Raw genomic sequence first — 26972 nt, forward strand, 5'->3', positions numbered from 1 at the left:
GAATGGATGTCCTGAGAGTGTTTCTGCATCATGTGATCAAAGGATTCGTCAATTTAAGATAAGAAAGTATGGTGGAGATCACACTTGTGTTAATAGTATTATTCGTGAAGATAATCCAGTGTGTACATCATCTTTCATTTGTAAAGTCATTATGCCAACAGTGAGGACGAATTTTACTTTGAGTCCTAATGATATATAGCAGATCATGAAAGATAAGTATCATATCTCTGTCGAGTATGCGAAAGCATGGAGAGCAAAATGCAAGGCTATAAAAGCAATTTATGGTGATTGGGATGAATCTTATAATCTTTTGCCACGGTTTTTAGATGCAATAAAAGAGGCGAATCCAGCTAATGAATTTATACTGTTTTGTGAAGAATTTGGCCATGAAAGGATGTTTAAGTGTGTTTTTTGGGCATTTGGGTCTAGACCCCTTATTAGTGTTGATGGAACACATTTATATGGGAAGTATCCTCATTGTCTGTTAATTGCTACTACTCTTGATGGGAACAATGGTCTTTTTCCTCTAGCTTTTGCTATTGTTGAATCAGAAAATCAAAAAAGTTGGGAATGGTTTTTAGCTTGTCTAGATCGTTTTGTTATTAAAGGAAAAAAACCATTTACTCTGATCTCAGATCGTCAAAAGGGTTTATTAATGGCGGTCCAGAGAAATTTTTTACCTTCAGAATGTTTTCATCGTTTTTGTGTGCATCATTTAGTTGCCAATTTCAAGAAGACATTAAAAAATGATACATTGAATGCTCTCATATGGTCTGCAGCAAGGAAGACAAATATTATTGAATTTGATCGTACGATGGAGTTGATTGAGCAACAAAGTGAGAGAGCAAAAGAATTATTGACAGAAGGACCATTGAGACCTGAGTTTTGGTCATTGGGACACGATGACAATGTTCGCTTTGGTGTGTTGACTACCAATATGTCTGAGAGCTTTAATAATGTTCTAAGAGGTGCTAGAAGGCTTCCAATTCAAGCATTGGTGGCAGCAACTTTTCATAGATTGAATAAATATTTTGTGGAAAGACATGAATTTGCAAGAAAGATGACATCATTTTGTACTCCCTCTATTGATGTTTCTCTGAAAAATAAGAGGGATAAAGCAAGAGCATGTCGTGTACATTAGTATACGAATAATATGTACGAAATTTCTATGGATGATGGAAGGTTGTATCAGGTTGATTTGGTGAATATGACATGTACGTGCAACCATTTTCAAATGGAACAAATTCCTTGTACCCATGCCATTGCAGTGTGTGCAAATATCAATTATGATTTCAATCAATTGTGTAGTTGTTGGTATACAACAGAGACATAGAGGAACATATGCAATTGGATTCTATCCTCATAAAGATAAACTTTATTGGCCTAATACGGGTGTTCGAGTTGTTCCACCAATTGCAAGGAAGCAACCAGGTCGTCCACGTTCAATTCGTATACGTACAAAAATGGATAAAGGAGAACGTGGTACCTATTTTTTTGGTACATGTAAACAATCGGGGCATAACTCTAGAAAATGTCGAAACCCGCCAGTTAATGCTCGCCCCGATAAACACTCCAGGAAGTAGCAATCCAAGGTGAACATTTACATTACTCATGAAATTTAAGTATTACTATTGATAGCTGTCGTTTATATTGTGGTATTCTATATTTATTAATCAGTCATTTTAAAATTTTATATTTTGTAGCCATTCTTAGTGGGTGGAAGTTGTGGTTAGTGCCCATTTGGTAACCCTCGTTTGAAGATGAGGGCACGTCAGTGGTTGAGTTTCCTGATGATTCACCATTCGTGTAAAGACTAGTAATAATTCTATCGTTTCCATTGTATTTTTTGTTTCATTTCAATATATAGAGTACTTAGTTGAATGCATTAAGGTTTATTTTTCCTCGTTTCATGTAGGTTCAAGATTTGATCTTCCCATCTTGAAATAATCAATCAAAAACTTGGATGGGTCCTCCAGATTTGTTTGTAGAACTTGTCCAGCAGGTAAGAACTTGTCAACTTTTGAGATAATTCACTTTTAAACAGCTACATCCAATGTCTTTTCAAATCAGGTCAAGCTGCTTCTTGAAATGCTTATAAAGAAATGTGGTCTTAATGCTTGTAAGGTTTGTCTTGTTTCAGGAAATGTTATCAACCCTTTTGGTTTCTATTGTAATTATAGGTCCAAACTATTTAATTTTCCATGTTGGAACTAACTTGTCCTTTTATCCTTGTCTGTGTCTTTTGGCTTTTATTATTTACATAGGCATCCATTTGATTTCACGAAATGGGGTCGCATATGTCAATTTCTCATGGAATATGGTGTCTTCGACAAGAAGAAGATAGTGGAACCAGTAGAAGCTTTAGAGGAGGAGGATCTTCTAGTGGTAACTACAATACGTACTGACCTTTTGGGCCACTGGGTGTAGGATTGCACATGTTTACTTTTGGATATGTTGATATGGATTTGTTCAATCAATTCAAAGTTGCATCACTTTAAGCTTACTGCAAAATTAGAAAAGGCCGCCTGCTTTCTTACCTCATATTATGGTTGTGAATATTACTCCCTTGATCTGTAAAGTACTTTTGAATAATGCTAGCTTTTGAATAATGCTAGCTTTTGTACCTTTTGTTTTAATTTTGGTGAATATGCCATGAATGATCTGAGAGAAGGTTACTATAATAGGTTTGTAGATATAAGAGACTAGGATTACTATTTGGAAGCTTGATCAGATGACTTAGAACTCTTTTAATATTATTTAACATGCTCAGTTTGTTGTTGAGTTGTGTAAAATCATTTCATCCCTGCTCTTGTTGAATGCTGATCCATTTTTCTATGGCTGCCCACATAGGAACGTGGGCAGCCATAAATGCTGGTGGAGGGTTTCATCACTTCTCTGCAGAAAGGGGAGGATTTTGTGTATGCAGATGTCTCACTCTGTTCGCCAAATTGTTTTTGTTGTATATGAATTATGCAGGGTGTTGATAATAGATCTTGATGCCCATCAAGGAGATGGGCATGAAAGGAATTTCTCAAATGACAATTAAGTCTCAACATGCCGATGAGTTTTATTGCGATAACACTGTAAAAGGTGAATACTCTCTCTCCCTCTTTAACTTTTTTTGTAATGAAAGTCGTGTTAGTTTCATGGTCCCTCACTTTCATGCCTCAATGTGCTTTTCCTTTTTCAGAACAGAGAAGGAAGAGTTGTTTCGACAAAGACCGATATGTTTATCTAAATGAAGAAATTTCAGGCAAGGCCCTTTGTTATAATCAGACAAAAGAGTGGAATGAGAATTTTAATATTCTTTGATATTTTGATGTAAAATTATTTATTAATATACGACTTTCCATTGATCATATTTAGAGCTTTCAAATTAAGAAAAAAAGATTGAAAACTGTGTGCATATTGGTAATGGGTGGATAGACTCAGAGACAGACCAGAATGGCTTTGTAGATTATGCACGGAGTCATGCAATGATATCAGATGAGAGTTACAAGGAGATTTTAATTTTTCTCTTATTGATGAAACTACTTGGCAGAAGGATGACTCTGATGATGAGGAAAAGGAGCATTATGATGATGAATGAGCTAGGTGTACCTTTGGCTGTTGAGACTTGAGATAACTTTTAAACTTGTTGAATGAATAATTTTATCTTGCTAAATAAATTTTATGTTGGGTTTGCTTTACAGCTTGAGTCTATTTGGTTCGTCCTCTATGAAGTTTGTTAGAAAAATTGGGTGTGTTATAACTTCGTGCAAGAAATGTAATTTGAGTCTTTTGAAACTATGTCAAATATGTTGGGACGCCATGGCTCCCATTAACAATCTCTTGTACCTTGACTACAATTTAACATTTTTTGTTTCAATGTTTCTATCATATTTTTAAATATTCATATTTTTTTAGTTAATAAATATTTTAAATTAATAATAAAAGGTGTTGTAAGATTTTTAATTAAATAATGTAATTTTTAATAATTTATTATTTAGTAAATAAGGTCATAAAAAGTATACAAATTAATTGCATTTTTAAACTTTAAAATATATTTTTTGTATTTTTTTATTTTTAAATATTTTAAATCCATAGTGGGTAAGAGTTAGATTTTTTTTATTTATAAATATTTTAAATTTCTAAATAGTATTATTTTTAAATAAGGCGATAAAATTATACAAATAAATTGTATTTTTAACTCTAAAATAATTTTTTAAATTTTTTTTAGTTTATAAATATTTTAAATCGATAATATATGGGTAAAACTTAAGAGTAAGATTTTTTAAATTTATAAATATTTTAAATCCATAATAAATGTGTAAGAGGTAGATTTTTTCTATTTATAAATATTTAAATTTATAAATATTATTATTTTTTAAATAAGGTAATAAAAGTATACAAATAAATTGTATTTTTAAAATCTAAAATAATTTTTTTTTATTTTTTTTAGTTTATAAATATTTTAAATCGATAATATATGGGTAAAACTTAAGAGTAAGATTTTTTAAATTTATAAATATTTTAAATCCATAATAAATGGGTAAGAGGTAGATTTTTTCTATTTATAAATATTTAAATTTATAAATATTATTATTTTTTAAATAAGTTAATAAAAGTATACAAATAAATTGTATTTTTAAACTCTAAAATAATTTTTTTGTATATTTTATTTAATTTATAAATATTTTAAATCGATAATATATGGGTAAAACTTAAGGGTAAGATTTTTTAAATTTATAAATATTTTAAATTCATAATAAATTGGTAAGAGCTAGATTTTTTCTATTTATAAATATTTAAATTTGTAAAAATTATTATTTTTTAAATAAGGTGAGAAAAAGTATACAAATAAATTGTATTTTTAAACTCTAAAATAATTTTTTGTATTTTTTTAATTTATAAATATTTTATATCAATAATATGTGGTAAGACTTAAGGGTAAGATTTTTTTTCTTTATAAATATTTTAAATCTAAAATTTTAATTATTTTATTTTATTTTAAAAATATAAAGTAATAAAAAGTAATTTTTTTAATTAATAAATATTTTTATTGATATTAAATGGTGTTAAATAAGTAAGAGTTATTTTTTTAATTGTTTATTAAAAAATGTTATTTTTTATTTCAGATATTAGGTAATAAAAAGTGTATTTGTTTTTTAATTTTTTTTAAATTTATTCGAAATTTTATCATGACGTGGCAGATGACGTGTCAATAATAATAACATGGCAGCCTATGTGTTCATCTACAGTGCCGCTCTGATGACGGGGTGACGCGTAAGCAGTCAAAGCTTACGTGTCGCCTTTGACTGTCCACATATACAGTGGACCGGTCAAAGTTCGGTAGTTTTGTAAATATTTTGTGGTCTTCATTATTATTATAAATAAGTTATTTTAAATTGGTATTTTGGTAAAATACCCTTTCTAATATACACTTATTGCCAACAAAAAGTTAAAAGGGGATAAAACACTTATTGACATTTATTTAATATGGGATAATTTTTGAAATGAAAATTTTTACTTGGTTACCTGAATAATTTGAGGGCATTTTTGGAACTTGTATCCAAATTGATTTTCTATATTGTCAACGTCCAAAAGGAATTGGTCTGCAATGCAGTGCAACCGTAAATACAACAACGAATAAAGTAACATGATGAATTATAATCTTTGAGGACTCATTCGATTCGATATCCGTACAAAGTTGATTAGAATCTTACTTAATCAGATGGATGCACTAGAATTCTCTTGGTTGACTTCCTTCAATTTTACTAATCTCCACTTAGTGCTTGATGAGAAGATTTGATCCTGTATTATGTGTGACAAATCCAAGAATAGTGATAAAAATAGTGACAGAGATGATTGTTTGTTGCTATTTTTACTCAAAAAATTTGGAGTGCTTCAAGCTAACTTAAAATTTAAGGCATTAGGAAGGTGCTAGAGTTTCTCCTCTCTATCAAGTAGAGTTTCGCTATACCATATTTCAGAGAAACCCTCCAATAATTCTTTCTCTTTCCAAAAGTTCTTCTACCCAAGAAAGTTTCCTTCAGGCCAATAGGGCTCTATATTTATAGTATGGTGGGGAGCACTTGGCATGACACTCTTTGCAAGAATTTTGTCTCCCCTATCTTCTCTTTCTACCCTTTGAGTAGCTACAAAGCCATAGGAGAAGAATACTTTGGAAGAACTTTTCCTCTCCCCATGAGAGCATGATACCTCACCTCAACTATTTTAAATGGTGCCACTTCTTTTCTTTAGGTGGAGTTTTCCTATGATGTAACATGTTGTTAAATGTACCACCTCCATCACTTAGGTAGCACTCTCTTATAATGCTATTTGTCACCATGTACCACCTCGTTTGCTTTGGTAGTGCTTAGGTGGGATTCTCATATAATTTAATTTTGATTGTAGACCTAAAACATCCACTTTATGATAACCTTTAATTCAGCCACCTGGTTTGTTTGACAAAATCTTTATGCTTTGATTGTTGAGAGTTTTTTACTTTTACCAATGGTCAATTGGTGATCAAGTTCCTTCAATCTTGTTGATTTCCAAAAAGAAAACATGGAGGATAGAAGAGAAGAGAGGAGAAGAAGAAAAGAGAGAAAATAGAAGACAAAGAGGCATGTTTATATTAATTTGAGAGAATTATGAAAGAGATGTTTTATTTCTTACATCATGTCCTTTTATAATGGACAATTTGAATCCTATCAAAAATAAAATTTCCGAAAGTCCTCAATTACACCCAAGAATACCTTCTAAATCGAATCACAATAAGTTGTAATAAGGAAAGACTAGGATGAAATCTTCCTCTTTTATCCCAGCTTTTTCAGTTGACCTTCCCTTGTAAGACTTGTCCCGCATCAGAGTCACCATTGACTCCATGAAGCTTGTGAGATATGCTTTTTATGAGACTCATCTTAAACTCCTTGATATGGCTTCTACAATACTCCCTTCAAACTTTATTTTGTAACTTCAGCTTGCAAAGAATCTTAGTTAAGAAATTCTAGTTTTGTATGGCCTAAAAAAGAAATTCAAAATTTTAAAAGAAATTCGTATTGTCTTAATTCCTCTTCTTCTTATTCACATCTTACTTGTAATATTCATCTTGTTCTCATTTTTGACAGGTGTTTGTAGTGTTGTCATTGGGGTAGGACTGTTTTTTTTCCTAAACAATATTTTGTGCAAGTTGGCTCTCTTGGAACAGAACAAGAAGATCCCTAGCTCGAGGGAGAGAAGTAGAATAAGTACAAGAAAAAGGTAATTGACACTGAAGAAAGAGGTAATTTTTCCTCTCCCCATGAGAGAATGATACATCACCTCATCTATTTAAAATGGGGCCCCTTCTTTTCTTTAGGTGGAGTTTTCCTATAATATAACTAGTTGTTAAATGTGCCCCCTCCACTTAGGTGGCACTCTCTTGTAATGCTATATGTCACCATATACCACCTTATTTGCTATGGTGTTGCTTAGGTGGGATTCTCCAATAATTTAATTTTGATTGTGACCTTCTAACATCCACTTATCATAACTATTGATTGAGCCACCTCTTTTGTTTGACAAAAATTTTATGCTTTGATAATCGAGAGTTTTTTACTTTGACTATGGTCAATTGGTGATCATGTTCCTTCAATCTTGTCGATTTCTAGCGAGGAAACATGGAAGATAGAAGAGAAGAGAGGACAAGAAGAACAGTGAGAAAAATAGAAGACAAAGAGAGGCATGTGTATATTAATTTGAGAGAATTATGAAATAGATGTTTCAGTTCTAACATTATGTACTTTTATAATAGAATACAACTAGAATCCTACCAATTTTTTTTTCTCAAAGTCCATCTTTTAGTTCAGCTTTTTCATCCGACCTTCTCTTTAAGACTTGTCTTGCATCAGATTCACCATTAACTCCATGAAGCTTGCGAGATATGCTTTTGTATGAGACTCATCATAAACTCCATTATTGGAGGGTTTCTTTGAAATATGGTGTAGCAGAACTCTGCTTGTTAGAGAGGAGAAACTCTAGCGCCTTCCTAATGCCTTCAATTTTAAGTTAGCCTGAACCTCTCCGAATTTTTGGGGTAAAAATAGCGACAAACAATCATCTGTGTCACTATTTTATCACTATTCTTGGATTTGTCACACAGTAATACAGGATCAAATCTTCTCATCAAGCACTAAGTGGAGAATAATAAAATTGAAGCAAGTCAACCTAGAGAATTCTAGTATATCCATCTGATTAAGTAAGACTCCAACTTTGTACATGGATATCAAATGACTTCTTTCCTTGTGTATCGTGGTGTCAAGGCATGCAACTCCTCGTCTGGGCTTCTCAAACGACTTGTCTGAGTGGGCGTTATTGGATTTTGCAATAAATAAATAAATCTCTCAGAATGGAAAGACAAGTCATAGTCTGCGACGAAATTATTTCAACCGTTTGCGTCTTTAAAAGCCATCTATTGGGTTTTATATCTCCTCCATCGCATTTTCGAGCTTTCTGCAACAATGGCCGACATTGATCGTCTCAGCAGCCTTCCTGATTCGGCTTTACATCTCATTTTAGGCTTCCTACCTCTCGATCTCGCTGTGAGGACATCCATTCTATCGAAGAGGTGGCACTACTTATGGACTTCCATCTTCAGAATCGACCTCGACGAGAATTACTTCACCCAGAATCGAACTCGTCAGGATTTTCTTGAAGCTAACATGGGCTGGTTAGCATCAGGAATCAAATCTAGTGGACAGAAGAGATTCGTGGAGTTTGGCAGGAAATTCCTGGCCTCCTATCCGAACAACGAGATCGAAACCCTGAGGATTTGCATGAGCGATTGTCTTTCTAAATACCGCGACGACGTCAATGAATGGATCAAGTTTGCCGTCGATAGAAAAGTGCGTGACCTTGATCTAAGCTTCTTCGATGGGAGTAAACTTGAAGATGTTGCTGCTTACGAACTGCCACCTTTTATCTATCAACACAAACACATCCGGTCGCTCAAGTTAACAGCAACCCTATTTCGTCCGGGGTCGTTCACAGACTTCACTTCCCTCAGAAGCCTTTCTATCTCCTTGATCAATATAACCCAGGAATTACTTGACATTTTGTTCGAAAACAGCAAGGCTCTTGATGCTTTTACAATGGAGAAGTGCAGTTGTCTCCAGCCCACCCAGTTTTATGCTCAGAATAATGGTCTCAGTAGCCTATCAATTGAAAACTGTTTGATTCTCGACAACGCGTTATCTATCAGTTTGCCGACTCTCCGGTCGTTCAAATTCTATGGATCGATGACTTTCATGAATTTCGAATATCTGTCCGCGTTGCTTGATGCTGAACTTGACTTCACACTGGAGGATGAATTCCAACCAGTGGCCGATCATATGTCTGAAATGTTGATGAACCTGAAATCTGCGAGAGCGCTGACACTATGCACCTACACTATGCAGGTATATTCAGTTTACTGCTTCTGGTTTTGTCTCACTGTATGCATCGTCAGCTAGGGCATCATTGAGGGGTGAAGAGATGAGCCTAATATTTCCACTTACCTGTGACAAAGCAATGTTCTGTTGTCAGCTAGTACCAAAATAGGGTTAAATTTGAGCCTGCAACTCTTATTTTTTAGTAGGAATCACACCCTTGCTTTAGTTTTATGGCTTTTTGATGTGTCGAAGCTGTTACGATCAAGTGCATGTATATATTGAGGTATTTTTTGGTATTTTTAACAACTTGAAGTCGTTAAGAATAGGCTAACTCACTTAGATAATGGTTTCATAGTTGTAAATTTCCCAGAATAAGCTAACTCATCTGAAATGTTACTGGTGAACTTCCCACAGAGAAATAGACACCGCCCAATAACGCCCTTAATGACCTTTTTGGAAATGATAAGAATCTGCTTGTCTTCAACCTCGAGCGATATGACTAAACTCTCTTGTAGACCAAGCTTATGAGTGGCTTATAATGTGGTCCCGTCAAGCAACATGATAAGCAATGGCGAGAGCATTCAGTTATGATTGAAATAGAAACAAAATGGAGTATGTGAGGAGGAGAGAGTGAGATGAACGAAGAGAAGAGGTGAGATGAGCAATGCCGGGAAGTACCAGAGGAAAAGAGTTTTTTTTTTAATCCAAGTTGAAACATAGTTTCCTTTACCTCCCCAAGTATGTTAAAATCTCGCATCCCCAAAGTATTTTGTCCTTTATCATCTACTTTTCATGCATGTTTGGGGTATTTTAAATATATTTTTATTGTTTAAACTAAATTATCTATGGTATTAGCATACAACTAATACTCCCTATCCATTTATTTGTTTATAAACCCCTCTTGTAACCTAATTTCAGCCGTATTGGAACTCTAGAGCTTGAAGTTTTTGTTGTCTTATATAAGTTTTGGTATCATAGTCTCACTTGGGGAATTATTTAAGACCCTTCCATACCTTTTTCTAATTTTTGTTGTCTTACGAACAAGTGAATCTATATATTATTGTATTTTTTTGTATTTTTAAATAGTTCAAATTGTTAAGATCAGGCTAACTCAATTAGATAATGGTTTCATAGTTGAAATTTTCCAAAATAGGCTAACTCATCTTAAATGTTACTAGTGAATTTCCCAAAGACAAATAGACATCGCTCAACAATTGCCTTAATGACCTTTTTGGAAATGATAAGATCCTGCTTGTCTTCAACCTCGAGATACAAGACTAGACTCTCTTGAAGAACAAGCTTAAGGGTGGCTTCCAATGTAGTCCCCTCAAGCAATATGATAAACAATGGCGAGAGCATTCAATTATAATTGAAATAAAAACAAAATAGAGTAGGTGGGGAGGAGAGAGTGAGATGAACAAAGAGAAGAGGTGAGATGTGCAAAGTTTGGAAGTTCCAGAGGCATTTTTTTTTCTTTCATCAAAAGTTTTTTTTCTAGGTTTGCATTGTCCTAATTTAAGCCCAACTTGGAATTTCACCTGTATATTCCCCTGACCTATTTTAATCCAATTTGAAACTTAGTTTCCTTTACCTCCCCAAGTTTGTTAAAATCTTGCATCCCTAAAGTATTTTGTCCTTTCTCTTGTACTTTTCATGCATGTTTCAGTAATTTAAATATATTTTCATTGTTTAAATTAAATTATCTAAGGTATTAACATAAAACTAATACTCTGTATCTATTTATTTGTTTGTAAACCCCTCTTGTATCCTACTTTCAGCCCCTATTAGAACTCTGGAGCTTGAAGTTTTCATTGTCTTAGATAAGTTTTGGTATCAGAGTCTTACTTGGGGAGTTTTTAAAGACCTTTCCTTACCTTTTTTTCATTTTTTATTTTTTTTATCTTTACTCTCACATGCCCACCCATTGCTTAGATTAACACAAAACCACATCCTTAGAATCCCTGGAAAAAAACTATTTGAGAGTATCAATTCCAAGTTGGGTGACTAATAAACCTAGTTTTATTGGTTTTCCAACAAGACCCAAGAACATCTTAAGATCCTAAAACTATTCTTGTTTCTTCAAGTAAGTCCAACACATATATTTGTGGAGATAAAACAATTCCATGTTGAGATTATAGCATCTCAATTCAAAAAAAATATTCAAGAACCCGAAATCTTTATTTTGCAAAACCTTGGACAAGTTTTTCGTTAGCTAGTGAATGGGAGCTTTCGATCAATCCCAATGAGAATGATATCATCCACATTAATTTCCAAAAGCATAACACCATTGTTAGTATGTTTAAAAATCACAAAATGTTCTATTACATACCTTCTAAACACAAACACGCAAAATACTTTATTAAATTTGTCAAACCATTCTCAAGGAGACCGTCTGAGGCCATAAAGTGATTTGTTCAAGTCTACGCACCTTCTCCCCCTCAATGACAAAACTAGGTGGTTGAAGCATATAGACTTTTTTTTCATGGAGATCACCATTAAGGGAGTCATTTTTGACATCGAGTTGATGAAGAGGCCAATTAGAATTTGTACTAAGAGAAATCAGAAGTCTTATATAATTGAGTTTGGCAATTCGAGAAAATATTTTTTATAATCACTGTTAGATGTTTGAGTGAACCCATTAGCAACAACCAAGTTTTTAGCCAAGCAATAGAGTCATCCAGATTATGTTTAACAATCCACAGTTTTTTCTAAGTGGTATTGAAATCAAATTTCATGCATGATTACTAAATACGTCAGCCATTTTGTCCTCCTCAGTAGCTCTTCATCCTGGATTTTTAAGAGCCTCAATATGATACTTGGGAACAGACAAAGAAGATAAGGAAGAAAGAAAAGAGCAACAATTTAAGAAGATCTGGTGAGTAGATGTAACATGAGAAATAGGATGAGATGTACGAGCTCTTTGAGAAGCACAAGCATGTGGTTTTTTACAGATAGCTATAGGACGAGTTTCTAATGATAGTTACAAAGTTTGAAAAAAAATCTAATGATGGAGCCCTTATGATGTCTAAATAGTATATTCTCCAAAAAAAATGGTTTGTTGTGGATTTTCTAGCTCCTCTATGACTACCGTCTAGCATAGTTGTTCTCATTGTATTGTATTTGGTTAATGTTTTAGTCAAAATTTTTGGTAGATTTTGTGGTCCTATTCTAGTAAAATTGTTGATTTGTTTTTTGGTTAATTTTCTACTTTGTTTGATGGTCATGGAGATCTCATATTGCTATGCATTTTGAATCAATCATGTTGAAAGCACATTTGTCAATACAAATCCTTCCATAAAGTTTGTAGTATTTCAATATTCTCTTCTATCTATTCCATCGAAAACTATAAAGAGGATCCCTAATGACTAAAAATATGGCCAGATTGATTTCATCTTTGTTGATGTACTTTGTCATGCCACTAAAAATGGGTGGTTTTCTACTGTTGCCCCAAAAAGTGCACTATTTCTAACTATTGTTCTTGAGTGGATTTTTTGTTGTAATCCCTGAGTGACTTGATTTTACTATTGTTGCTAGTTTTGACTCTTTTGGAGTTCTAATTGACCATATTTTGGTTTATTTTTCTTCAAAGACTATATGCAGTTGATTTTCTCCTTGTGGTTGTAATGTTTTACACGCAATCTAATTCGCGTTTTTAATTTTTAGTGACATTACCACTCTTTTCTATTTGAAATCATATATCGTGTTTTTGATGATTCCATACTTTTGCTAATTGTATTGCCCATGTTTTTCTATATTTTTCTTGTGTTCACGTTTTAGTTAAGGTTGTTAAAGTCATTCTCTTTACTACTTTTCTCTATCTTGTTTTGTTTGGTTGGAGTTGTTGAGAAGTTGTGTTGTGAAAGGGGAAATGAACTAATTTTGAGAGTTTTCTACTATGTTCAGGATCGGGGGATCTATGACAAATACACATAACCTCAAGCTTGAAGGGGAGAAATAATACAAGAGCACCTTTGCTAATCAATCAAAATCTAAGAACCATATTTAAAGGCAAGGTCAAGAGTTGAAGCTATATATCAAATACAAGACATAAAATTTGAGACCAATTAGGAGTATCTTATGCTTAACATGGGTAACATTGTGAAACTTATTCTATAACAAGCTGAATCTGTAAGGTTAAGCTGGAAGGGGAGTGTTAGAAGACTTAATTTGACTTTATTTAGATTTTTTACTTACTAGAAAAAATCAATGCTTGGCAACCTCCCTACTCTTATAATCAATGTCGGACGTGAATCTTCTTTGTGGCTTCTATAATTACATAGTCTTTTTCTTCCATATTTTAGAGGCTTCAGTATAGAATCCCAAACTTATTCCAGGATAAATTTGGGTTCATGTCTATCCCAAATTACAATTTCAAGTTTAAAGACCTCTTCACAAGTAATGCTTGCCCACCTCCCTACTCTACACAAAGAGGAGTGGAGAAGACTATTGAAGATGGAAGATTTTTTAATTTGAATCTTGATACAAATCATTATTCAAGATGTTTCAAAGTCTCTTTCGCAAGAGAGATACTTGTAGAGTTGAGTTTACATGATTCATTATGGCAAAAGGATATTCTCTCCTAAACTCATGTGATGTGATCTGTTTAGTCTCCAATAGTTTTTATTCCATTACTTACGTTCAAAAGTTTCTTCTTTTTCTATTGCTTCTCTTGCATCCAAAGGTTCTACCTCCTGCCTACCAACCACTTCACCTCTTGAAGCAGCCGCTCAATCTCAAATACTTGACGTTGAAGACAGCCTTGCACCGTAATGAGCTTCCGGGCATTGCGTATCTTGTGAGGAGTTATCCCAGGCTGAATACAATTACTCTTGTAATGCAGCCAACCCATGCACTTACAGTGAGTTACTTCTTAATGATTTTTTTTTTTTATAACAAATATCAAGTCCAAATTTTGTGAAGAGTTAAAGACAGTAATGTTTCTCTTTTTCATTGCTTGAACAGGGCTACCAATGTCCTTTCTCGCATGCTTCAGATGGGGAATACTTTTGGGCATTACAGGAACTACCTATGTGTTTCCAGGAGTACTTGCGAGTTGTCAAGGTAGAAAACTTCAGAGGCAGCAAGAATGAAATTGAACTGCTGAGGTATTTTTTGAAAAAAGCAAGGTCACTTCTTAGAGTCGTAATTCGGACAGCCAAGAATGGGCAACCCAGCGTTGGAACATCTGAAGTATATACAGCTGCCGCCCAAAAAGTTCAGAGCTTCGAGAAGAAGTCTACTATGGTAGCAGTCGTGATACAGTAGTATTTTTCGGATAAATATCCGAAACGCAGGAATTTATTCGAAAGCCTCTAGTTTCAGGAGTAACTTTTGGATGATATTTTTACTTCTGAGATATGGATAAATATTTTCGGATAAATATGGTAGAAGTCGTGTTAGAGTAGTATTTTTCGGATAAATATCCGAAACGCAGGAATTTATTGGAAGGCCTCTAGTTTCAGGAGTAACTTTTGGATGATATTTTTAGTTCATAGATATGGATAAATATTTTTGACTGATTTATTTCTGATTTATAGAGCTCATCATATGTAGAGAATACATGCTTCTAAGTCTCAATTTTCTGGCAGTTTTTTTCTAAACTGGTTTTTCTATCAGTATGAGCTCTTAATTACCATCACCATCAATGGACCCTCCTCTCTATGTTGAAGTTGTTCCAATGGCTCATGGTAATGAACTTCCTTCATAAGCAAATCAATCTGTTACTTTTCCACACTCCTCTCTTTGTTGAAGTTGTTCCTCACTCGCCAAGATCAAAAGGGTCTAACATAACATAAACACCATCACATCACAAAGATAGGCTTTACCCTTCTCTTTTATAGTCATGTTCCATTACATATCTAGGTTGAAGCTTTTTCTGCTGTTCTTCTATTTAGTTTTCACAACTATAATATTTCTTATAATATACTTTTTAGTACCACTCTTGCTTCACATGTTTGCGGTTGTCTATGTTTCCTTTACCTTTATCTTAAACAATTCTTTCCTATAGGCATCGATAATGGAATCTGGTGTTTCTTACCCACATCAAACAAAGTAAGAAATCACTAAACAAATCACTCTTAACCTCTCTTGGTGCATGTAAAATCACTAAACAAATCCATACAAGTAATGCCTAACATAAAATTTAGGCCAATGTGCATAAACGTGATAAACAATTTAATATGGGTGACTATATCATGATTACTCGGGCAGTTTCCTACAAGATCTGCTTGAAAAAATGCAAGCTCGTGGTGCAGGACCTTTTAAAGTGCTAAAAAGGTTAGGTCAGAATGCTTATGTTGTTGATTTGCCATTAGATTTAGGCATTAGCTCTGATTTTAACATTGAACACTTGATGGGTTATAGGGACTACCCCTCTATGTCTGATGAACCCTTTTTATCACCTTTTGACTCCTCCTCATCACCTGATACAAGTCTTCCTTCCTCATCTCTTACCTTTTTGGTTCCAATTCCATTAACCATAGCACAACACATAAAGAACATATTGATGCTATTTTGGAGGAACTTCCTTTATAAGCAAATCAATCTGTTACTCTCGCCAAGATCAAAAGGGTCTAACATAACATAAACACCATCACATCACAAAGATAGGCTTTACCCTTATCTTTATAGTCATGTTCCCTTACATATCTGGGTTGAAGCTTTTTCTGTTGTTCTTCATTTCCTAGTTTTCACAACTATAATATTTCCTATAATACCCTTTTCAGTACCTCTCTTGATTAGAAAGTTTTACATGTTTGCAGTTGTATATGTTACCTCTAACTTAAACCCTCTTCTATAAATAAACATGAACCTAAAACTAATCCTATTGTTTTTCTTTGCTATAGGCATCCATAATGGAATCTAGTGTTTCTTACCTACATCCAAACCTCAAACAATCCTACCACAAGTTGTGGTCTGAACAACAACCTTTCCTCACTTCACAGAAGCATTAACCAATAATCAAACTTGGGATCTAGTTCCTTATTCTCCCACAATGAATGTTATTGTTCTAAATGAATATTCCAAACCGAATGCCACTCAAGGTTTTAAAGTTTCTGTCATTGATATTGACCAATCATTTGCCCATGTTGTTAAACATTTGTTGGAAGTAAGCTAAAGTAAATTCTAGTTGTAATGTCTTATTAAAAATAGATTTATTTTACACTTTTTTTTCCATCCTCTTTATCAAGGGCATTCTCGTCATATGCATTTTTTAGTTGATTTAGATAGATGACATGGAGGGGACGTGAGAGTTAAATCCTAATCTCCTACATTCACATGCTTATTGTTGATTTTCAGGACTCCTTAGATTTAGCTCAAGGAAAAAAAGGGAGATGGCACATTGGGTGATAATAGAAAGAAGAAAAAGGGTTATGGACTTGTATTCTAATCCTCCCCTTGAGGCTCAATTTATAGATGATAAGATTACAATATTCCAGTAATACCCCTAAAACTTAAACTAATTACATGAATGCCATCTTTATAAGATGATTCTTTATTTACCATCATGCCATGGCTTGTGGGCTTATGGGCTTTCTCCTTGGTTTGTGGACTTGAACCCATCTTCCACCTCTCTTAGATGTGTGGACCTTCCATGGTCTTATGGGCTTGAGCCCATCTTCTAACGCACTTGGATATGTCGGTCTTCCTTAGTCGTGTGGGCTTAGACCCATCTTCCAGCACTCCCCCTCAAACTAGGGGTGGGATAACATTATGAACCCCTAGTTTGCCACCAATGGTGCATAGGATTTCCCCATATAAAATGGTAGTACGCCATATCTTCCAACCACCCTCAAGCTGGTGGTCTTTTTGTTCTTTTCCAAAGAGACCTAGTTGGCATAGTATAAGAGAGTAAAATTACTCCTAACCTCTCTTGGTGCATGTTGAAATCACTAAACAAATCCATACAAGTAATGTCTAACATTAACTTTATGACAATGTGCATAAACGTGATAAACAATTTAATATGGGTGACTATCATGATTACTAGAGTAGTTTCCTACAAGATCTGCTCGAAAAAATGCAAGCTCGTGGTGCAGGACCTTTTAAAGTGCTAAAAAGGTTAGGTCAGAATGTTTATGTTATTGATTCGCCATTATATTCAGGCATTAGCTCTTATTTTAACATTGAACACTTGATGGCTTATAGGGACTACCCCTCTATGTCTGATGAGCCCATTTTATCACCTTTTGACTCCGCCTCATCACCAGATACAAGTCTTCCTTCCTCGCCTCTTACCTTTTTGGATCCTATTCCATTAACCATAGCACAACACATAAAGAACATACTGATGGTATTTTGGAGGAACAAATTATTTTTACCAGGAGTGCACAGCTCAACGTTTCCTAGTGTGAGGGACAGGGCGACCAGATTCCGATTACTCATGGATTATTAAAGACACATAAGAACAACTGGATCTTGATTTGTTGCATCGAGGGAGGATATTATGCTTCTCTGGTTGATCAAAGTTGTTGCGTTCCACCCTCAATCAGTCTAACTTTTCTATCTCCATTGATAATGATGATAATTAAGAACTCATACAGATAGAAAGCCAAAAATGCTCTGTCTATATTGTCTGACAGAAAACCCAGTTTAGAATAACTACCAGAAAATTGAGAGTTGGAAGCAAGTATTCTCTACATACGATGAAATAAATCAGTCATCTAACAAGTTAATTTGAAATTTATCCATATCTCAGAACTAAAAATATCATCCAAAAGTTACTCCTGAAACTAGAGGCCTTCAAATAAATTCCTGCGTTTCGGATATATAATACTACTCTAACACGACTTCTACCATGTTAGACTTCTTCTCGAAGCTCTGAACTTCTTGGGCGGCAGCTGCATATACGTCAGATGTTCCAATGCTGGGTTGCCCATTCTTGGCTGTCCGAAGTATGACTTTATGAAGTGACCTTGCTTCTTTCATAAAATACCTCAGCAATTCAATTTCATTCTTGCTGCCTCTGAAGTTTTCTACCTTGACAACTCGCAAGTATTCCTGGAAACACATAAAAGGTATCTCCTGTAATCCCCAAAAGTTTTCCCCATCTGCCACAGGCGAGTAAGGACATTGGTAGCCCTGATCAAACAATCAAAAAGAGAAACATTACTGTCTTTAACTCTTCACAAAATCTGGACTTGAGATCATTAAGAAGTAACTCACCGTAAGTGCATGGGTTGGCTGCATTACAAGAGTAATTGTATTCAGCTTGGGATAACTCCTCACAAGATACGCAATGCCCGGAAGCTCATTACGGTGCAAGGCTGTCTTCAACGTCAAGTATTTGAGATTGAGCGGCTGCTTGAAGAGATGAAATGGTTGGTAGGCAGGAGGTAGAACCTTTGGATGCAAGAGAAGCAATAGAAAAAGAAGAAACTTTTGAAGGTAAGTAATGGAATAAAAACTATTGGAGACTAAAACTTTTGAAGGTCAGTAATATAGTATGGGACGTATAAAAATAAGGAAAGAAACATTCTTAATTTATCACATCTCATGAGTTTAGGAGAGAATAATCCTCTTGCCATAATGAATCATGTAAACTCAACTCTACAAGTATCTCTCTTGTGAAAGAGACTTTGAAACCTCATGTATAGTCCTCTTCACTCCTCTTTGTGTAGAGTATGCAGGTGGCCATGCATTACTTGGAAGAGGTCTTTAAACTTGAAACTCTAATTTGGGATAGACATGAACCCAAATTTATCATGGTATAAGTTTGGGATTCTATACTGAAGCCTCTACAACAGGGAAGAAAAAGACAATGTATACAAAACCCACAAAGAAGATTCACATCCAACATTGATTATAAGAGTATGGAGGTGGGCAAGCATTACTTTTTTCTAGAAATTAAAAAATCTGAAGAGAGTCAAATTAAGTCTTCTAACACTCCCCTTCCTGATTAAGCTTATAAATTCAGCTTGTTATAAAATACGTTTCACAATGTTAACCATGCTAAGCATAAGATACACCAAATTGGTCTAAAATTTTATGTCTTGTCATTGGTATATGGCTTCAACTCTTGACCTTGCACTTAAATATAGTTCTTAGACTTTGATCGATTAGCACCGATGCTCTTGTATTATTTCTCCCCCCCAAGCTTGAGATTATGTGTATTTGTCATTGATCCCCAACGTGAACATAGTTGAAAACTCTCAAAATTAGTTCATTTCTCCTTTCATGGCACATCATCTCAACACCTCCAACCAAACAAAACATGATAGACAAAAGAAAAAAAAATAGTAAAGAGAATGACTCTGACAACCTTAACTAAAAGGTAAGCTCAAGAAAGGGTAGAAATATATGGGCAATACAGTTAGCAAAAGTTTGGAATCATAAAAAAACACGATATATGAATTCAAATAGAAAAGAGTGGCAACTATCACTGAATATTTAAAACATGAATTAGATTGCATGGAAAACATTACAACCACGAGGAGAAAATTAATTGCATACAGTCTTTGAAGAAGAAGAAAGCCAAATTAGGTCAATTAGAACTCAAAAAGAGTCAAAATCACCCACAACAGTAAAATCATGTCACTCAAGGATGACAACAAAAATCCACTCAAGAACAAAAGTAAGAAATCATGCACTTTTTTGGGCAACAGTAGGAAACCACTAATTTTTAGCAGCATGAAGAAGTACATAAACAAAGATGAAATCAACCTGGCCATATTTTTAGTCACTGGGGATCTTCTTTATAGTTTCAAATGGAATAGATAGAAGAGAAAATTCAAATACTACAAACTTTATGGAAGGATTTGTATTGACAGATGTGCTTTAAACATGATTAATTCAAAATGCTTAGCAATATGAGATCTCCATGACCATCAAACAAAGTAGAAAATTAGCCAAAAAACCAACCAACAATTTACCTAGAATAGGACCACAAAATCTACCATTAAATTTGACTAAAACATTAACCAAAGACAATACTATGAGAAGAGCTATGCAAGACGGTAGTCATAGAGGGGAAAGAAAATCTACAACAAACCGTTTTCGATGGAGAATATACTATTTAGACAATCTAATGGCACCATCATTAGATTTTTGTCAAACTTCTTAACTATCATTCTGATTGTTGGACTACGAGTGGAAGAGTTTTCATCTCGCCAATTGTCTTCTAAGACAACAAGTGGGGACTAATATCAAGGACATTGTTGTCTATCCATATGCAGGTTTCCAAGGCTTCACGGCTGTCATTGCATAAGTTGGCATAATTCTTAAATAAATACATAGTAGTTGCACGGGCCAAACTCCACTCCATAGAGTTTGCCATCTTTACTTCTTTTGATATATTTGGCCCATGACTTGCTAACCAAGTTGCTCCTGAGAATGAGAATGTTGAAAGTTGCAAAAGACTATTAAAGCATATAACAACACCATAGATGAGACCAACTTGTTAGATTGCTTGAGCTTGAAGAGAATTTGTTCTTCTTTCAATGACTTTAGTTTCCACTTTCAAACTCATGCCCCCTTCTCAAAGCATCAACTTCCTTCAACACATCAAATTCCATCCACTTCTTTTTCATCAATAGGAATGACAAAAGTTTTAGCATCAATAATGCAACATTCTTGATGGGAGATTTGAGAATGAAGTCCAAGCTCTAAGGTAGGCGATAAAGTGTTAGTTGTTGCCATAAAAATTAAAGCAGAGGACAATGAATATGGAAGAGAGTTCCTATGTAGGGTTATAAACATGAGTAGTTTCATTGTAAGACTGAACTGGACTTAAGTTGTGTCTCACCTCTTGTAATATAGTTCGTGGCAGAAGAACAAATGAAGACAAACGCCTAGGATTTGATTGAAAGAATATTTTATGCAATAAAAAAGCCACGAAAAAGATCATGCAATGATAGACTGGTCAAAATTCTCACGCAAAGGTAGGGAGGTGACCGTCGCCATTCAAGCCTACAATGTAGATTTTTTCAAATCAGCCTATACAAGTGATTGTGAAATCTCTTTTCAAGCTAAGATAAATTCTAGTAAACCTTGTTTGAACCTCTCTTTGTCTTAATCTATCAAGTTATTCATTGAAGCGGAAGGTGTGTGGCTGTTTTTTTCTCAGGCACATGAGGTCTTCTTCATGTTCAAAAAACCATTTTTTTTCTATTTTCATCTACTATATGCCAAAATCAACATTATTGGTCTTTTTGAACAGCCCTTCAACTTTTGTAATTTCCTTTTGGAGGGAATCTCAAATCTCCTCTTAGTTTGAGAGATTTTTTGCTTGAACTCTAATTTAGGGTTTGGTAATTCCAACCACTGAAGTTTGTTTCAAATATCTTGAATCCACTTAATTTGTTGATTTCTTTCAATCATGTTTAGGCCATCATATTTATGATACTACTCAGTCTTTTTTGTTGAAAAAAAAAGAGTTTTTGTTGTTGCTCATCGTCACACAACCTATAGCTACACAAGGGAACATCACATAAAAGTCATGACCAAGGAAGATATACAAGATGAGAAAATCACCTCACTCATGCAAAGTCATGTGAAGGATTACACGCCATCCTCTCCCATGTACATCACCCTTGCATGGCATGCAAAAGGGGACGTCCCCGAGCATGGATCTAGAGACAACTCAAGGATCTTCTAGAAAGATTTCTCCTATGAACACTAAAACGATGGCCCTACTTCAAACTTCCTTAGCCATACAAATCATGCGCAATATATCCTAATCAATCAAGGGGAATTATCCTCTCCAATCACACAATCAATGGGAGAGAATCAAGGCCAAATCAATCATTCAAGAGGAGGGTGAAGAACCAAAAATTATGGAAGAATTGAAGGAACAACACATTGATTTGAACAAAAATGTTTAGCCACCAAGATGACACCATGGCTACCAACATGTATAATTGTTTCTTAAATTTTTTTGGTTTTTGAAAAACCTATATAAACCCTTGTAAACACTCCTCATTCATTCATTCATAAAATTTGAGTTCTTGGTTACTTCTCGTTTTGCAACTTCTTCTTCTTGTCCATTGAAGCTTGTTATCAACTCTTCCACGGTGGTTTGAATTTTTTATATGATATGAAAGCAGATGGTTTGATCCAAAGGAAACCATATTTTTATTCAGCCAAAAAGATCTTCCACTCCATACACACTTTATTCAAATTCATTTCACATTTTACTCTCATCATCCTATATTATTTTTACTCTCTTTTTGTCCATCAATTTCAATTCATAAAAAGCATGAATTCAAATACCAATTCAATGCATTCCAATATACCAGTCATGTCAATTTCATCAATTACTACTCTTATCTTGATTAAACTTTCTTCCAATAACTATGTTCTATAGAGAAATCAATGGATTCTAGTGTTGAAATCTCACCTCCTCATGGGATTCATTGATTGATCAATTATTCCACCATTCCAATTTATCAATGATAATGTGAATCCTTCCATAATAAATCCTTTATTTGAAGTGTGGGTGTTTAAAGATCAGTTGCTTATGAGTAGGTTTAATGCCACTATGGCTGAAGAGGCACTTTGCCATGTGGTTGGACTAAGAATTGCCAGAGACTAATTGCAAAAATGGGAAATCATTTTTTCAAATCAGTCAAAAGTTTGTGAGATGTATCTTTAATGAATATTGAAATCCATGAAGAAGACTGTTGTTCAAACACTAAATGACTATGAAACAAAATTCAAAGTTGTTTGTGATGCTCTAGCAGCCACATAGTGTCCAATTTCAGAGGAGGATAAATCTTTTTGGCTTCTCCATAGCCCCAATGCCCCATATGAATCCTTGGTCATAGCAATGTTGGCTTGATCTCCAATTCCAACATATGAAGAAATTCTTCTAGTACTTCAAAGTGATGATGTTCAAATCAGTCAAACACTTGGTCAATCCTTCGCTGTAATGGTTGCAAACAAGAAGAAGACTAAAGTCAACACGTCACTAAGAAATAAGGGATACAACCGCTTTGATCCTACTTCATGTAAGTCCTCAAAACATATCAATGCCACTCAATTTGGTAACAATAAACTAGTCCGTTACACAACAAGAAGCAACTATCATCCACAACTCGATCCAATGGAACTTGTTGTAACATTTGTCACAAATCCAACAACAGTGATGATACATTCCAGCTTCAATTCAATCAAAATTATCAACTTGGATTAAAATAGGTCAGGGAAACATACAGTTGAAATTCCAAGTTGGGCTTAAATTTGGACAATCCAAACCTAGAAAAAAAACTTTGGATGAAAGAAAAAAAAAATCGTGAAAAAAAAAAACTCTTTTCCTTTGGTACTTCCGGACTTTGCTCATCTCACCTCTTCTCTTCGTTCGTCTCACTCTCAACTCCTCATGTAATCTATTTTTTGTCTATTTCAATCATAACCGAATACTCTCGCCATTGCTTATCATGTCGCTTGAGGGGACTACATTAGAAGCCACTCATAAGCTTGTTCGTCAAGAGAGTCTAATCATGTCACTCGAGGTTGAAGACAAGCAGATTCTTATCATTTCCAAAAAGGTCATTAAGTGCGTTATTGGGCGGTGTCTATTTCTCTGTGGTAAATTCACCAGTAACATTTCAGATGAGTTAGCTTATTCTGGGAAATTGACAACTATGAAACCAGTATCTGAGTTAGCCTATTCTTAATGACTTGAAGTGTTTAAAAATACTAACAAATACCTCAATATATATATATGTATTTGATCGTAACAGCTTCGACACATCAAAAAGCCTTAAAACTAAACCAAGGGTGTGATTCCTATTAAAAAATAAGAGTTGAAGGCTCAAACTAAACCCTATTTTGGTACTAACTGACAACAGAACATTGCTTTGTCACAGGTAAGTGGAAATATTAGGCTCATCTCTTCACCCCTCAATGATGCCCTTGCTGACGATGCATACAGTGAGAAAAAACCAGAAGCAGTAAACTGAATATACCTGTATAGTGTAGGTGCATAGTGTCAGCGCTCTCGCAGATTTCAGGTTAATCAACATTTGGGACATATGATGGGCCACTGGTTGGAATTCATCCTCCAGTGTGAAGTCAAGTTCAGCATCAAGCAACGCGGACAGATATTCCAAATTCATGAAAGTCATCGTTCCATAGAATTTGAACGACCGGAGAATCGGCAAACTGATAGATAACGCATTGTCGAGAATCAAACAGTCTTCAAATGATAGGCTACTGAGACGATTATTCTCAGCATAAAACTTGGTAGGCTGGAGACAACTGCACTTCTCCATTGTAAAAGCATCAAGAGCCTTGCAGTTTTCAAACAAAATGTCAAGTAATTCCTGGGTTATCTTGATCCAGGAGATAGAAAGGCTTCTGAGGGAAGTGAAGTCTGTAAACGACCTCGGACGAAATACGGTTGCAGTCAACTTGAGTGATCGGATGTGTTTGTGTTGATAGATAAAAGGTGGCAGTTCGTAAGCAGCAACATCTTGGTATGGCTTATCTCCAAGTTTACTCCCATCGAAGAAGCTTAGATCAAGGTCACGCACTTTTTTATCGACGGCAAACCTGATCCATTCATTGACGTCGTCGCGGTATTTAGTGAGACAATCGCTCATGCAAATCCGCAGGCTTTCGATCTCGTTGTTCGGATAGGAGGCCAGGAATTTCCTGCCAAACTCCACGAATCTCTTCTGACCAGTAGATTTGATACCTGATGCTAACCACCCCATGTTAGCTTCAAGAAAATCCTTACGAGTTCGATTCTGGGTGAAGTAATTCTCGTCCAGGTCGATTCTGAAGATGGAAGTCCATAAGTAGTGCCATCTCTTCGATAGAAGGGATGTCCTCACAGCGAGATCGAGAGGTAAGAAGCCTAAAATGAGATGTAAAGCCGAATCGGGAAGGCTGCTGAGACGATCAATGTCGGCCATTGTTGCAGAAAGCTCGAAAATGTGATGGAGGAGAGATAAAACCAGATAGATGGGTTTTAAAGACGCAAACGGTTGAAATAACTTCATCGCAGACTATGACTTGCCTTTCCATTCTGAGGGATTTATTTATTTATTGCAAAATCCAATAACGCCGCCCACTCAGTCAAGTCGTTTGAGAAGCCGAGACGAGGAGTTGCAAACCTTGACACCACGATACAAAAGGAAAGAAGTCATTCTCTATCAAATTTCGTGTGACGAATCCAAGAATAAAATGCTGACAAAGATGATTGTTTGTTGCTATTGTTTGTTTGATTTTCTATATTGTCAACGTCCAAAAGGAATTGGTCCGCAGAGCAGTGCAACCGTAAGTACAACAACGAATGAAGTAACATGATGAATTATAATCTTTGAGGACTCCTTCGATTCGATATCCATATACAAAGTTGATTAGAGTCTTACTTAATCAGATGGATGCACTAGAATTCTCTAGGTTGACTTGCTTCAATTTTACTAATCTCCACTTAGTGCTTGATAAGAAGATTTGATCCTGTATTACGATGTGACAAATCCAAGAATAGTGATAAAATAGTGACAAAGATGATTGTTTGTTGCTATTTTTACACAAAACTTGGAGTGCTTCAAGCTAACTTAAAATTTAAGGCATTAGGAAAGTGCTAGAGTTTCTCCTCTTTATCAAGTAGAGTTTCGCTATACATATAAAAGCTTAGAAGACAAAGAGAGGCATGTGTATATTAATTTGATAGAATTATGAAAGAGATGTTCATTTCTTACATCATGTCCTTTTATAATGGACAACTTGAATCCTACCAAAAATAAAGTTTCCCAAAGTCCCCAATTACACCCAAGAATACCTTCTAAATCTAATCACAATAAGTTGTAATAAGGAAAGACTAGGACGAAATCTTCCTCTTTTATTCCAGCTTTTTCATTTGACCTTCCCTTGTAAGACTTGTCCTACATCAGATTCACCATTGACTCCATGAAGCTTGTGAGATATGCTTTGTATGAGACTCATCTTAAACTTCTTGATATGGCTTCTACAACACTCCCTTTGAGCTTTATTTTGTAACTTTGGCTTGCAAAGAATCATAGTTAAAAAATTCTAGTTTAATATGGCCTAAAAAATCAATTTTTTAAAAGAAATTCGTATTGTCGTAATTCATCTTCTTCTTATTCACAATTTACTTTTAATATTCATCTTGTTCTCATCGTATTCTCCCCCTCACTTGGATATTCTAGTTACATAAAATTTGACTAAATTTGATTACCAAAATATGTGGAATTTTTTCTTGTCAAATTACCTCTTTCTTGTACTTATTCTACTTCTCTCCCTCAAGCAAGAGATCTTCTTATTCTGTTCCAAGAAAGCCACCTTGCACAAAATATTTAAAAAAAAAAATAGTCCTAGCCCAATGATAACACTACAAACACCAGTCGGAAATGACCTCTCAAATTTAAAGGTGGTTTCACCCATTTTAGGGCAATGAAAAAGAGCATTCAGTTTTTAAGCATAGCTGAAAAATACCACTTAGGTATGCCACTTTGGTGAAAAGAAGAAAGGAATTGAATTCAACAGGTATACCACGATACAAAAGGAAAGAAGTCATTCTCTATCAAATTTGGAACCTTCCTTATACACTTTTTGCCAACAAAGAGTTGAAGAGGATAAACCACTTATTGAAATTTATTTAATATGAGATAA

The 26972-nt window shown here is 34.7% G+C and overlaps 3 protein-coding genes across 3 annotated transcripts; 2 read left to right on the top strand and 1 right to left on the bottom strand.

Moving 5' to 3' along the window:
* The first annotated feature begins 205 nt into the window (after positions 1 to 205).
* LOC137943510 (uncharacterized) lies at positions 206 to 3589 on the top strand. Its single transcript, XM_068789007.1, has 4 exons — positions 206 to 968; positions 1309 to 1482; positions 2045 to 2124; positions 3542 to 3589. Exons 1-4 carry the CDS (start codon positions 206 to 208, stop codon positions 3587 to 3589), a joined length of 1065 nt encoding a protein of 354 aa, XP_068645108.1.
* Positions 3590 to 8483: 4894 nt separating this feature from the next.
* Positions 8484 to 14657, top strand: LOC137943511 (putative F-box/LRR-repeat protein At5g54820). Its single transcript, XM_068789008.1, has 3 exons — positions 8484 to 9419; positions 14074 to 14250; positions 14355 to 14657. The coding sequence occupies exons 1-3, from the start codon at positions 8484 to 8486 to the stop codon at positions 14655 to 14657; spliced, it is 1416 nt and encodes a 471-aa protein (XP_068645109.1).
* Positions 14658 to 18167: 3510 nt separating this feature from the next.
* LOC137943512 (putative F-box/LRR-repeat protein At5g54820) lies at positions 18168 to 25249 on the bottom strand. Its single transcript, XM_068789009.1, has 3 exons — positions 24299 to 25249; positions 18558 to 18734; positions 18168 to 18473 (listed from the first exon to the last, which is right to left on the bottom strand). Exons 1-3 carry the CDS (start codon positions 25247 to 25249, stop codon positions 18168 to 18170), a joined length of 1434 nt encoding a protein of 477 aa, XP_068645110.1.
* Positions 25250 to 26972: the final 1723 nt, after the last annotated feature.

This window comes from Aristolochia californica, unplaced genomic scaffold, assembly GCF_029961685.1.
Source record: "Aristolochia californica isolate CCGP_79_NKW_82.1479 unplaced genomic scaffold, dmAriCali1.0.hap1 SCAF_11, whole genome shotgun sequence".
Taxonomy (NCBI): Eukaryota; Viridiplantae; Streptophyta; class Magnoliopsida; order Piperales; family Aristolochiaceae; genus Aristolochia; species Aristolochia californica.